At 34.7% G+C, this 14,534-nt stretch overlaps 2 protein-coding genes across 2 annotated transcripts in view; one reads left to right on the top strand and one right to left on the bottom strand.

The window, feature by feature from the left end:
• Positions 1-14,534, top strand: part of LOC119634636 (cGMP-specific 3',5'-cyclic phosphodiesterase) — a 41,923-nt gene that overhangs the window by 4,961 nt on the left and 22,428 nt on the right. The gene's annotated exons all lie outside the window — the stretch shown is intronic.
• Positions 5,656-7,431, bottom strand: LOC119634582 (cilia- and flagella-associated protein 157-like). The gene has a single exon (XM_038028823.1). The coding sequence runs from the start codon at positions 7,429-7,431 to the stop codon at positions 5,656-5,658; it is 1,776 nt and encodes a 591-aa protein (XP_037884751.1).

Raw genomic sequence — 14,534 nt, 5'->3', positions numbered from 1 at the left:
AATATGTATGCACATCGTGAATGAAATTGTAATTGATTGCTCTTTATCAACACGTTCCATTTAACAGCAATTTATAAAGAGCAATAAAGAGAGCGCAGTAAAGTTATTAATTCAGTGCAAATGAACTTTGAATGCGTTATATTAGTTATACAATGCATGGAGTATATTTCAGTTTCACTCTTTCTTTTCTTATGTTCAAAAATGTAATTAAAGATTATTCAAAGAATCTATTCTTAGTTAGCTTGCAATTCCAAATTAATTTGGTTAAGGCGGTTTACATGACTTGAAAGAACATTCATTTCTTTAGCAGTAGCCGCAAGATGTGAAACTTTTCTTTTCGTGTTTTTAGCGATAGTGAAATTAACATTTCTAACAAAGCCGGGAAAGCTTTTTACCCTTGGAAACCCTTGGAGTATTGTGCTTCAGTTTGGCAATATTGAGGAAAAGTGTTCAGGTGATCTGTTTTATGGCAGCGAAATAGCGACTCTCTTGCAATCAAAGTAACGCACACCAAGCCGGAGCAATCCGATCCGATAGCTCGTAACCTTTTCTAGGAGCATAATCTTTATATGATTTGGTGGAATTATAAAGCCTATATCTAATATGGGCGCTAAGCTGTTAAGCTTTTTCCGACCAGTACAATATACTCGAACTCTTTTTCTTTTAAGGTAGACACGCGTGTAAGTTGTACGAGGATGTCATGTAAAATAGAACAAAGCATAACCTTTAAGTCGGTCACCTAGTGAGCTCCTAGCTTTCATTTGCAAAACGGACCCTTTGAGAAATTTCGAAGAAAGGCGGGGAATTTTTTTTCGTTCACGCCTTCTAATTCAGTTGAATTCTGCATAGGCATATAATCTAATCACAGTTAAACAAAATTTGGTTTAAAACTTTTGTGATTTTCTATTCACACACACACACACACACACACACACACACACACACAATGAAATCGGTCGAAATATAAACATAAATGAAAATAAAGATTTCACTCACATAATTTTGTTTATTTAGAATTTATTCTAAAAAAAAAAAAGAAGAGGAAAATAACAAAAATAGAAGTAAAGTAAAACTAATATGACTAAATGCAGATGTTTTTATAATATATGAGATCATCATGTATGTGTGTGCAATTATCAGAGAGTGAGAGAGAGAGAGAGAGAGAGAGAGAGAGAGAGACAGAGAGACGTATAAATGTGGAAAGCAGAGAAGCATGCAAGGACATTATTAACGGTTATCAGTACAACCAAATATATAAGCAAATAGAAAATGTATAGTATGTAGACCACAGAATTACTCGAAAATTGTTCAAATAAAATGAATTTTTTCTTACATTCCTTTTTTCGGTGATTACGAGGAAAAATTCGTTCTGTTCTATGTGTGCTTGTAAGTACGCTTGAATATATATGCAAACTAAGCCATTAAAGTTAAGCAAACTACATGAAAACTACAAGAATACATTCCAGATAAGTTAGGACTTTTTGCAACCGCTTTTCATGTTCACATATATATGTGCATAATATATGACAACATATAATTTGCATGCATACATGCATGCATGAAATGTGTATGGATTTTTTTGCAACTAAAGTGGAAGAGAAACTATACCGAAACATACACTAGACACATTGTTTCTGTTTATTCGACACTTGTAGTCCCTTTAGATGAAGGCTTGTATATATATGCATACATACATATGAGATGTATGCATATGCATACAAGTGAAACTTAACAACCATTGAATTCCTTTTGATAAAGTGTGCATACATATATATCAGGGAATTGTGTGCATGTATGCATATGCGCATAGACATTAATGTATAAAATAGTGTAAGATATCGAGAAACATAACTTTTCTTGTCCGATTACTTATTACATGGGCCTTACGTAGTTCGTAATTTAATATGGCAGAACATTTTCTTATATTCAAAGACTTTGCATTTGGAGCCCATCAAATATGTATTACGGTGCTTTTCTATATTAAAATTTAATTTATAGCTTCACGTTAAGGTACGTAGTGCTTTCAGTGCAGACAGCGCAGTGCAGCTCGACAATATTCATTACAAAACTGAATTTACTAATGCAAAAACTTTCATATTGAGAATAAATTTTGTTGGCACTGGAAGGAAACCTCTCCTATTACTATTCTGGAATGTTTTTAATTTTGTTATAATTTACATTAATTTACATTTACACTAATCGGCCATGTGTAGTTTGCACGCATTCCTCATTAGTTAGTTTATTTTATTTCAATCTGACCGCTATCCAACTTACGTGGTAGCGAATCCATTTTCCACCAAATATCCAACCGACTCTCATATAATTGAAAATTCTTTAGAAAAAAAAGAAAAAAAAACGAGACTAAAGATTCGTGGACGGCTATAGACAACGTATAAAAAAGACAAGCGAAAAATCAAAAAACAGTTATTTATTTTGATTTTGACTGTGATTTACTACATATTGAGACAAACATTCCTCATGTATATATGCGTACGTACCATAAGAAATAAAGAGAGAGAAAGGGGGACTGTTTTGCCTTTAAGGTCGCACTGTTTGTGAAATATTTTCTCCGGTTAACAGTCGAAGCACATAACAAGGTATAAAAAGAAGGATAAAGCCATGCAAAGGAACTCATTAGTAGATTGCGAAAAAAATATCACGAAAGTCATACAAATATACATATATGTATATGTGAAATGACGGCAAATAATGCCAATCAAAATAAATAAGTTGTTTGTGAAATGTACACTCAAAAAAAATTCCTTGAAAATATGATAAGAAAAGGTAAACAAGCATGATATTCGTAAAGTCATGGCAAGCAAGTGTTTATTGATACTTTCGCAAAAAATATATTTCGGAACAAAAATTTTCGTTCCGTTTTATGTTGCTGCGGGAAAAAATTAGGAACAAAAATTATACGTAACTTTTGTTCGTGATTTGCTTAGGTTAGCAAAAGCTAGGATACCCAAAACCCGAAGGGCGGTGGGGCCATATCACCGGATCGGGTTTGAGACCAATTAAAATACATTTATGTAACGCTACTAATCTTCTTTGGATTAATATTAATATTTACCATAAGCTATTTCGACGAAAATACGTTGGCCAGTTGCCTCTCGAGGTTAAGAGTCCACGTCTGTATTTAAATTTCTATTGGGGAAAATTGCGCCAAATTTCAACTGTTTCTGTAAATGTACGTTAATCATGTTTAGCAGAAGTGTACATAACTAATCAAGTCGTGCAATTGTAGGCTCTACAAGCGGAATGAAGCGGATAGCAAGATATCATAAACAAGTTTTACTTTACCAAGGCTACCTTAGGCGAAGTTTTGTATTTATTATGAACACACTACTCCAAGAGATACCCTCATCGGTATCAATATACGTTAAAGCGTCTTTATTTTCTATTAGCCGCCAACGAACGGTGATATATCCGATTTATCCTTCTGCGTATGTGTGTAAGCGAGCACCCAACGTATTCTTCAACAGCGTAATATTTCAAGTTCCGCTAGTTTCATCTGTCCGCCTGTCCATCCCCCTTTCCGCCAATGTGAATACAACAAGTGTATATAATACATCGTACAAGCGTGTACATTTCAAATTGTGCTTTTGGGTGGAGGGAAAAACATAAAAATTGTAAATTCAACCACAGTTACAAACATCTAATATCTATTTATATCTATTTTCTTTACTTTTATGCTTTCCCTCATCTCGCGTTAATTAAATGCGAAACACTACAAAGTTGTCGGTTTAGACTGTATTAGTTGTCGACCATATTAATGTGCGGTTGACGGTTTACGTATTTTGTATTATTGCTTATGACCCATAAACAGTTTATGATGTCCGTTTAGAAGGTAAACAAAGTGATGGAAGTTGCACGAATGCAAACGGCGATAACTTTATAAAATGATGCCATCAAGAACCTGAAATACGGTAAACAAATAATAAAGAAAAAAAAAAAAACAACATTGACTGAGAGACATTAAAATAGATGCAAAATGCACAACACCATCAATCAATTGCCACTGTGGTCTCTTTTACTTTTAGTGCTTTGCTTTTACGTTTTACCGCGGGTGAGGGGAGGGTAGGGACGAATTGATGTAAACGCACACCAAAAGCATACAAATGTCGGTAACGAAATAAATATTTGCTTAAATGGTTTGTATATTATTGTTATACATTTTCGAATGAAGCGATAATATTTTTATATCCGTATAACATTAATTTGACATACTTTGCAAACTTCTAAAGTCAAATTATTTTTCGTTTAAATAGAAATTTCTTTAATAATAAAAATAAAAAAATTTCGAAATGATTGATGAAAACAGCTTGTGAGTTAAGTGACATGCGAACATAAAAAATCAATAAAAACGTATTTTATATTAATTGGAAAATAGAAAAGGAAATAGGACTTTGCATAAAAATTGGGAAATATTCTCTCTCAATAGCAATTTTGGTCACGTTTACGTAGTTATATTAAAGCACGTCTGCAAATCATTAGATTAATTTGAAATAGTCAATAACGAAGTAGTAAAATAAAAATAAATATAAAATTCATTTTTTTTTTGCTTTTGTTTTTTTTGCTTGCGAAATTTTAAAAATATATGTGCAGTTTATCCTCAGAAGAATGAGAGGGCTGCGTCCGCAGTTCCCTCATCGATTATTCGGAGTTAACGCATTGAATAAGATCGGCGAAAGCGCGTTCTTATAGCTTGATCCTTTCCCTATTCTTTGCAAATTTTCAGCTTTTTCATGAGTTAAACCTTCGCCGCACGTTATTTTTCTGCTCGGTAATCTTAATTCACTATATCTCACATCTTAAAGGCACAAGTTTTGTGATTTCTATCGGAAAATCGGATACATATAGCAATTTTCTTGGGGAAGTCTTCGTCTAAGCCCTTGCCTCCGATAAGACCTATCATGACAAACATTTTTCAATATTCGGGAAGAAAATAGCGACACAACTGACTATTTGCTCTCTTTTATACTTCTTAGCTTCGTAGTAAGGTTAGTACAGAAGAGAAAAAACCCTCATCCCCTTAGTTTCGGCATGAAAAACCTTGCTTGCGAAAGAAAAATGTGGTAGTCGGTTCTAACCGACACTTCACTTCACTTCAGTTTTTCTTTTTCCAATAGTTAGATGTGATGGATCCTTTAATTATAGCTCATGGCTGAGTTTCTGGTACACTTGATTTGATTGCGGAGAGATTTGAATTTCAGCTGTTACTCCCTCCAGCTGCTTCGATCTGTAAAAGTTTTGCGCCATTCTGCGCTATTTTGGCAGATCAATGGAGAGAGAACTCTTGAGAAATAAAATTTGCTACCCTTTAACCTTCCGTGACGGAACAGTTGGGTGACAACGTCATGGTGTCGTTTTAACAAACACATCCTAATAGAAAGAACGTTGTTTACACTCATATTACAATTTGCCAATCGTCCGTATCAACTTCCATTATATATGAGTATGCGATGCAAGCCACTTACCTGTTCTTCCTTCTTTTTTTGCCAGCTACTCATTACTTTTGTTCAAGCCTTTGTTTTATTCTATTGCAACATATTCACAAAATATATACGCAAATATATTCGCAAAATGTGCACGTAATACAAATATATATATATATAATTATATAATTAAAATAATATACGTGCACACACACAACTACATGCCTTCCTCAATTTGAATTTCTTCGATTGTTTCCAAGAAATCCGAAGTTAAAACAGAATAACGTGATATGACTTCTTCAGCACTTGGGGACGAATAAACGATCGAACTTGTCTTTTCAACTATTAATTGCTTGCTCTCCCCTTTCTCTGTTACGCGTCTCAACGGAAGAGTAGGAACTTCATCTCCACTTGAACTTTCTCCCCCTTCTTCTTCTTCAGCTACTTCCTCAACTTCGTCTACCATTTCGGGTCCCGACGAAGATGCAAAGAAATCGGAGCCAATCTCAACATCGATTAAGTACGCGTTTTCAATTTGACGTTCCCTTGGTATACACAAGCCATGCTCTAACTGCGAAACTCTTCGATCTGCGGCAGTAGTTAGAGGGTCTTGTGATGGGCGAGTTTCTTTGAATAACTCCATTAAAGACGGCTGGGTTAGTGGGACGAATCCAGCGTCGCCGATTCGATAAATAGAACTTTTTGAACGTTCTAATGTTTCAATCGAGGGCGTCCGGATATCTTCGTTCTGTTGCACGTGCGCGCATAAGATTTCTTGAAGGCTTTTTAATAAACCCTGACGCTCCGATTCGAGGTATTGTTCCGTGTCAAAGGTATCTACGCTTACTTTTCTATAGGTTTGCTTGAGGTAATCCGTCGAGTCGGCATAACTTAAAATAGCGGACTTTGCCTTGTTGATCGTCCCACGAAGATGTTGAACGTCAATCTCTAGCCTCTGATTACTACTCATCAGTTTGTTTCTCTCCCTTTCAACAAGTTCGATGCGTTGCTTAAGCACTTTCAACCTTGCCTCGGTCTTCATTTTCATTTTGTTATCGCAATCAGATCGTCTCGTTAAATCCTGATAAAGCTTACGATACTTTGACATTTCAATATACTTCGATTTCAGTTTTTCATAGTTGGAGACTAAATTTTCAATGATTTTATGCTTATTGTTCGCATTACGAAGCAATTGCTCTTTTAGATCCTTAAAGGTTTGATTTTCCGTACGTAGATGATATTCTCGTTGCTCGGCATCTCCCATCAGCTCCTTCATCTCGTAATATGTTTTGAACAGAGCTTTTAGCTCTTGTTGCAGTGCAACATTTTCGCGCATAATCCGCCTCACGTAGCCGGCATTGCGTATTTCAGTTGAACGCATAAAATCTTCAACTAATTTACTTATCTCCGCGGAAACTTCTTTACGCATTTCTTCTCTTTCTACAATTAGCTTCTCCTCCATCTCAGTTTCGTGGATTTTCTTTTCCTCTTCCATCGCTTTCAATTCCAAATTCTGATTCTCAAATAATACCAGAATACGATCTCTTTCTAATTGAAACTCCTCGAGCGTCGCCAATTTTCCCGATAACAATTTAATATCGGATTTTAATTGATTTTGCATTGCTTTGTACTTTCGCTCCAAGTCTACTATGTGGGCTACATATTCCTCTTCCTTTCTCTTATGATCTTTAAGCATTTCATTAATAAACCCTTCCAGTGACAGTACCTCTTTAGTGCGTGCCTCCATGTCATTCTGCAATTGGGCGAATAATTCGTCCTGCTCCTCTTTATCAACAGATTTCTCAAGCTCCTCATTTCGTATCTCTAAATAAGCTAAGCGGCGTTTAGCTGTCGCCAAATTCCTATTAATGTTCGCTATCTGCAGCTCATAAAACTTTCTATCAACCTTTGTCAAGCTTTTCTCCTCGTTGCCTTTAGCACCTAAATTCTTTTTAGCACCTTTTGGTAGATTCTTCTTCTGTTTTGTACTCATTCTTGATTGATTACGTTATTGATTACGTTTTGCGGAAAAATTGATGCTTTCTTTATATTTATGAAATATATCCTATGACGTAAATATTCTCTGTTCCTAAAGCTACTAAATATAATATACATTTAATGCTGTTTGACGTTTTGGTTTGATTGTTAAGTGATTACGCAGCGATTACTATGAAATCTGAAAAGGTTCCTACGAAGTTTCCCTAAAATTGTACAGTTTTTCGCTTTCTTTCAAACTTTTCAAAGAAATAGGGCAACAGATGATTGTAATAATAATGTTTTTAGGTTATCGGAATCATATATCAATATATGCGTGTGTATGTATCTATACCTTATGTGACTTTTGCAGATCGTTTCCGTATTTTGCATATAAAGTGACGTAATTAGCGCGTTTTCATCGTCGTCTTGCAATGGCGCACGCAAAGAAATATAAATAAAAAGCGAATAAAATGTATATGCTCATCAAACATAAGCCTCAGGTGTGCAATATTGTCCGTCGCATTAAAGTGCGTGCATATGTTCCATTATTTGCATACGACCTGCTCTCCTTGCATTTATAAATATTAATATAATAATTGTTTGTGTGTATGTGCACATGTCCGCGCAGGCCTAGAGATGTTTAATCATAATTAAACCCAAACTGTGCATAACCGTCCCGTCCTCGTGTCAATCCATTCGATGGTTTCTGCTGCTCTTGACGTACACTCTATCTCTTTACGCGGTATTTCGAATACACAGCGTGAGGGACAGGCACGGAGAGAGAGGTGTAATCATTTCTTTATTGTTTGTATTTAAAGAATATTAAAATTTCAAAGGACAACAGAAAATGTCATTTATAAATACGTCAAAACACAATACAATAAAAGCAAAAGTTAACCAACGGCAAAGTAAAACAGTGCCGATTACCGCCGATTCTCTATTATCCAGCCGAAGGCAAAAAACGTGTCAAACACTGAAGATGAGGAAGACGAAAAACGTTCTTTTACTAATTGATTGCAGAAGAGAAAGCAAGAAGAACGACAACTTTTCACAGTATTGGAGTAAAGCCTCAGCTATACGTCTCATGTGGTTTTTCATTTTTTTATAATGCAAAAATTGAAGCCTTTTCTTCAAGCAAGTAAAAGCGTTATAGCGAGCCAAGGCCCCCTATTAAATATCCCACATAATTATTTGAGAATCGAAAGGTCCAAACTATTTTCAACAACTTTCGTCCTTGTGCCAAAGCGTCCCATTGTACCGAATTTCATCAGTATATCTCAAAAATTACGACCTGTGGGATCAACGCAACAATAGATGGATTGAGATTAGATAGACAAGCTTACATCGATTCAGAAAGTGATTGGGAATCGGTCAGTAAAGGCTGTGTCTATCCCAAAAACTTCTGAACGTTTGATACATCCGCGCATTCTTAACATACCTCATAGTCTGCGGTAGTCGAAGACTACTTCCACTAATACTGCACTAAGATAATTGCTGTGCTGCTACCTCCTAACAAATATGTAAATCTAACGATATTCTTACTCTATTCGCATTTGAGAAAAAAATTACTATTCATTAATCAAAGTTACAAATGCATATCACATATACGGTTAAGAAAAAAAAGAGAAGCAAAGTTCATAGAATTTACATAGACGTCGAAGTATAGAAGAAAAATTTACTAAAAGCCGACCGTGCTGAGTGTTAGTGTGTACCTGCCAAGAACCCTATCGCTGCCTTTGAAATTTGAATTATTGTCAAGCTTTTGTAATGCGTGCTGCACGTATGTACTTACCTGTACACACTGCAGCGGCTCGCAGGTTATATTAAAGAACAACACTTTTTACGTTTGCTATAACGTTTACTGTTCCAGGGCTAAAATTTCCAAAGCATTTCAAGAGCATTACGGCCTGCAAAAGGGAATTATGCAAATTCCTTTCGCTCTCTTTGCTTCTTTGATAAGCGCTTGTAAAGAAGGAAGCCGTAAGCTATTAAAAATAATTAAGAAGCATTTTATACATGTTTCTGTTTAAATTAAAAATAATCTCATTTTCCAGCGCACAGTTCTTTACAAAAGCCACCTTTTTTTGTTCCTGACATTACATGTGAAATTGTAAAGAAAATTATATTTTGGAGTGATTTATTTATTTAATTAAAACAGCATTCAATCAGTACGCAGGAAATATTATTCTGAAAAAAACTTAAAAAAAGGAATCTACGGAGGAACGAATAAATGCTGTTAGGGTTCGTTTTTGTTAGGATGATTGGTGAGATTTTTGAAATTTTAATTTAAAAATTTATTATTTTTATTAATAAAAAAAAAAAAAAAACTATAGACCAGAAGTAGAAGACCAGATGGTTGTCTCAGTCAGTTTATAAAGCTTAGTAAAGTGCTTTGTTTAAATATTTTCTACGTTTTATTGAATAAATATTTTACTATAGAACGTATTTCTTCAGACGCTGCGAATACGAATTTTCAAGTTTTCTAACGGTTGTGACATTCGCGAACTAAATGTTTAATCGTAAGACTTCGTCCGCAACTGCAAATTGCAAATTGAATCTCTTAAGGATCCATTAGTGCATGCGATAGTATAGCCAAGCTGGTGTGGACATTGTCGGAAAGTTTCGAATGGGGATCAGACCTTTGGTATAGGCTTTTTCAATCATAAGCAAGGTCTTCAAAAATCAAAATTTGCAAAATCATTAGCATGTAGTGTACAAGTTGAACTTGTTGACTTTGGCATACATAAGTAACAGGGCATCCTTTCCGCAATTATGCGAAAACCCGAAATGCAAATATTTTTCTCTAAAAAAAAGGCATAAATCAATGCCCGTTAAAGAGATTTAATTTATTTGAGAAAAAATTCATTTATCACATAATTCAATGGAGGATAAACTAATGAATAGCCAGTGATTATGAATTCAGATTTGCTCGATTACAGTCAGTGATACTTACTTACTACATCGTACTTTACTCTCTTGTATGCTTTCACTAGCTTTCATTAATTATTTACATTTTGTTTGCAGTTGTGGTACGTATGGTATTGCACTCGAATCCTTAAGAAGTAAGTAATGCAGAAATCTACTTCTCTACTTTGCTCTATATGGTTTTATTTCGCATTTGTAGTTGCTCCATATTGGATGTTAAGGATTCATTTACAGATTATTATAATTAAAATTGCAATTTATTTACTCAATTTGCGCAACATAATGTAAAGTTTTGTTAAATCCGTTACATCTTGAAGGCACTTACTAAACTTCTTTCACGACTCCGGCTTAATAGTGTATGGAATACATAAGGTAGCGTGCATCACTTATAACTTTGTAAAGGGTAAACATCATTCACAGGAATAAATAACATTAACGTGATTCTCGTCGATAATATTATTAGTTGAGAGATTCACGGGGAGGGCGAGTTACGGAACCCTTTGCTCTTTAATGTCCTATTGCAGGTGGCAAGGTACAATGTCAGAATTCAACTAAGGCTTTCATGGCATACACACTTGACAGCTGACAGCTGTTTAGGCGTTGCTGTCAATGAGTATAGCGACTGTTCTCTGAATAGACTGCGACAAGCAAGCGATGCCAAAGGTGAACTGGATTAACTGTAATTAGCAAGCAAAAGGAAACAACGATTTTCATATATTTCCTATCTTTAGAGGCTTGCAAGGCTTATATACCTTAAAGGCCTTTTAAGTATTATTTGCATAGAATTTGATTTTGACTTTGATTTTCCAACAATAAGTGCATAAGATTGATTCTCACATGCAATTTACATATGATTTAATGAAATCTCATAGAAAGCCAAGATGAAAGAAACTCCCATAAAGGACATTTACATCGTTAACATATTAAGTTAAATATTAAAGAGGAAAAGGAAAATGGAAGAATTAAGCTATCACGGAATTGTTTTCTTTTTTCCTCTTATGTATGCATAAAATGAACAATAACAAACAGTAAGGAGAAACAAAGACTCGCAAAGCAAACAACTAGCATTTCTTAAGGTGACACGCAATACATGTTCACATAATATGCATGCATTAACTGGGTAAATAATTTATCATGCTCGGCGAGCTTTATACAGCCATGCTATGCACTGCGCACGTACTACTCATAAGTATGTATGATGTGTCTAGATAGAAAAAACAAAAAAAGGAAAAAAAAAAAAGAAAAAAGAACATGAGAATGTTATTTTGATTTTGAGACAACACTTGAGTACTAAAATTTTGTACACACGTCACTATCTATGAAAATATTAGACGAGCTTACATAAAAAGCATATTTCACGTTAACCTTTTAACTTTAGGATGTCAAGCGTGTTAGATCAAAAACAACTAAGAAATTTACATTCGCCTTGCGGTGATTTTTAAATACGCATTTCAAGTGACTAACAGATAGAGTAGACAAAGAATGAAAAGACAGATCCTTCCTTGTCATACTTTGCATACTTTGTCTTTTTCACTTTCCACGCCACGCGTATGAAAATATTGAGAAAATCGCACATCGTTTGAAAATATTAAAAACTGAAAAGTGAGAGAACTTTAAAAAAAAATTTGCAAAACAATTTCAATTCTATTGACTTAAAGGGCCACCCTTAAGATGTTTGTTATCGTCGCAAAATTTGGAATCGTTGGTTAAAAAACTTGATAGAAGTGCAGCACTTTTCTTAGAAGACGAGTTTGCAAAACGCCATCCAGCATAGTTTCAAAATTATTCAATTTTTCTTTTAAACTTTTTTCAATAAGTTTGGAGGCGGGCGTACAACTTTTTGATAGATTAATTTAAATATTATTCCGTCTCAGGGGCCGAATAGTGAAATGATCTCGACTAACAACTTAATGGTCGTGTATTCAAATCTCAAGTGCCGATAACCTTAGACGCTAGCGCTACTGCTTTAGTTTTACAATTTATTTCTCTGCCCAAACTAATAACGATAACATTAATAATTTAAACATCATTTATCAAGAAAAAATTTGCTTTTCTGTTGACTGAACGTTGAACTTCTCCAAATCTATATAACGATTTTTTCTTTCTTAAAATTCAAATTTGCCACAGTTACCTTGCATCTCAGAGATCTGCACAAAGATGGGGCATGAACACGGCTCCAAGGTTGGCCGGGTTTTAACGTTCTTCAAAAAGAGATCTTTTTTACTAGGTAAACCTATGCTTAACAAACTCTCCTTGAATATTATTATTCCATTGCCATGCCTTTCATCTAAAAAAAATTTATTAAAGGAACTCTTTTTTAGGCTACTGTCTTGGTGTTATGTCTTAAGGATTCTATTCTTAGTGGAGAGGAGCAAGTGCAAAATTCTTGATTGGCAGGCTTGGAAAACGTCGACCATTTTGATAACTGCGAAAATTGCGACTGTTACGGTAAACTTCTAGTTGGACGTATTTTATTGCGTTTAGGTTCCGTAAAAGACTCGGGAAAATTGAAACTGAAAACCTCGGGCACTACTTTCGTCATTTATAATTTTTGACTAAAGCATCTATGCAATTGCTGAGTTCATTTGCTAATGAAAGTGCATTCGCTGTGCTTGAGGTTTTTGTGCTAAGAAGGAATGGGGAAGCGACCGGTGTTCTATATGTCTGTACGCATGCTTTGTGGAGTCTTCATTAGAACCCGTATATAATACGAAAATCATTTGACTAACCGTATGTTTTTGAGTTTTACTTGCAAAGGATCAATAAAAAGGAGGACGGTTTCAGTTAATAAATGTTTTATCACAACACATTTGTCTTAGAAGACATCGCAGGTACAAAAAATGTCTTCTTTATATTAAATTCATTGAATATTCTCATATGTACACAGCAGAAAAAACTTCGTACATAAGTTGGGGGGGTCAAGAATTGTCGTAAAGCTAGTTGTATAAATAATTGGCAGTTTTTACAGGAGGACTGCTCTAATTTCGGTGCAAGCCTCTTGCCAAATACTAAGATCTCTAAGAAATGAGAAATTTTTTTCACTTTATTCAATGGCTTAAGTGAAACGGTTTTTTTTTTCAAATCTTTTTTGTTATATTGTATTTCACAAATGATGAACATGAGCCTCGCGAAAATAGTCACGAGAAAAATTGTTTCCTGAAACTGCAACGATCTTCACATAATAACTGAAAAACTACCGCAAATATTTTTAATACTTAATCACTTTCACAACCGCAAATTTTGCTCTAATATTTACAGAGGTGAAAAGACTTTTTAAACGAGCCATTGACCTACTCTGAGTTAGTAGAGAATTGTTTCAAGCGAGATGGGTGAATGGCTTTCGCACTAAAATCCTGTGTAACTTTTTCATGCGTTCACTTTCCGAGGATTTAAGTTTTACGGCTTAAGGCTTGCATAAGGTATTTTTCGTAACCAAACATTTTGGTTTCGCAAAAGTTTTTCATCAAATTAATTATTTACCTTTAAAAGTTTTGCGAGCAAAGGCCAATGCAGTTTTCTGCTCAAAGATGTTCAAACTATTATATGACTTTTTAATATGAAATGATTTTGTAACCAATTTACTTGATTTTTATTTCATTTTTATTTTACAACTTTCATATTTAATTACAGTTAAGTTTCTCTTTGTCTTTCCCTGTCTTTCTCCCTCTCTTTCTCTCTTTCTCAGCATGCAATCACTTGCTTTAGGCACACGTATACACAGATTTGGTGACGCATTCATTATAACCTTAAATTAAAATCAATACGCAATTGTTGGTGCATTAATTTATCCCTTCCGTTTACTCTGAACGGCTTGTAAATGCTTTGGTATTAAACGCATTTTAAATAACTGTACTGGCGTACTGGACACAAATACTTACTAATCTCAGCGATTGCATGCAAAATGAATGCATTAAATGATTCTGATGATGAAACGGGAAAAGTGTATTTGTTTGTGGAGCCATTGCCGTTATTTAACACTTGGAAGCACTCTCCCCAATATGACTATCCTGATATGAATCGTGATTCAATGACAATTTTTCAATTGAAAGACGTTGTCAGTCAAATGAATAGAAAGAAGAAACTAAAGTTTGACTAAACAACAGGCTGTTGAAATTCGCTAACCGGAAATAGGGAGACTTATGGATCTTTTTGGACTACGAAGGGCAAAAGAAATCATTGTACTACAGTATAGTG

Source organism: Glossina fuscipes, unplaced genomic scaffold (assembly GCF_014805625.2).
Source record: "Glossina fuscipes isolate IAEA_lab_2018 unplaced genomic scaffold, Yale_Gfus_2 3, whole genome shotgun sequence".
Taxonomy (NCBI): domain Eukaryota; kingdom Metazoa; phylum Arthropoda; class Insecta; order Diptera; family Glossinidae; genus Glossina; species Glossina fuscipes.
This window is presented reverse-complemented; position numbering and strand designations above follow the sequence as displayed.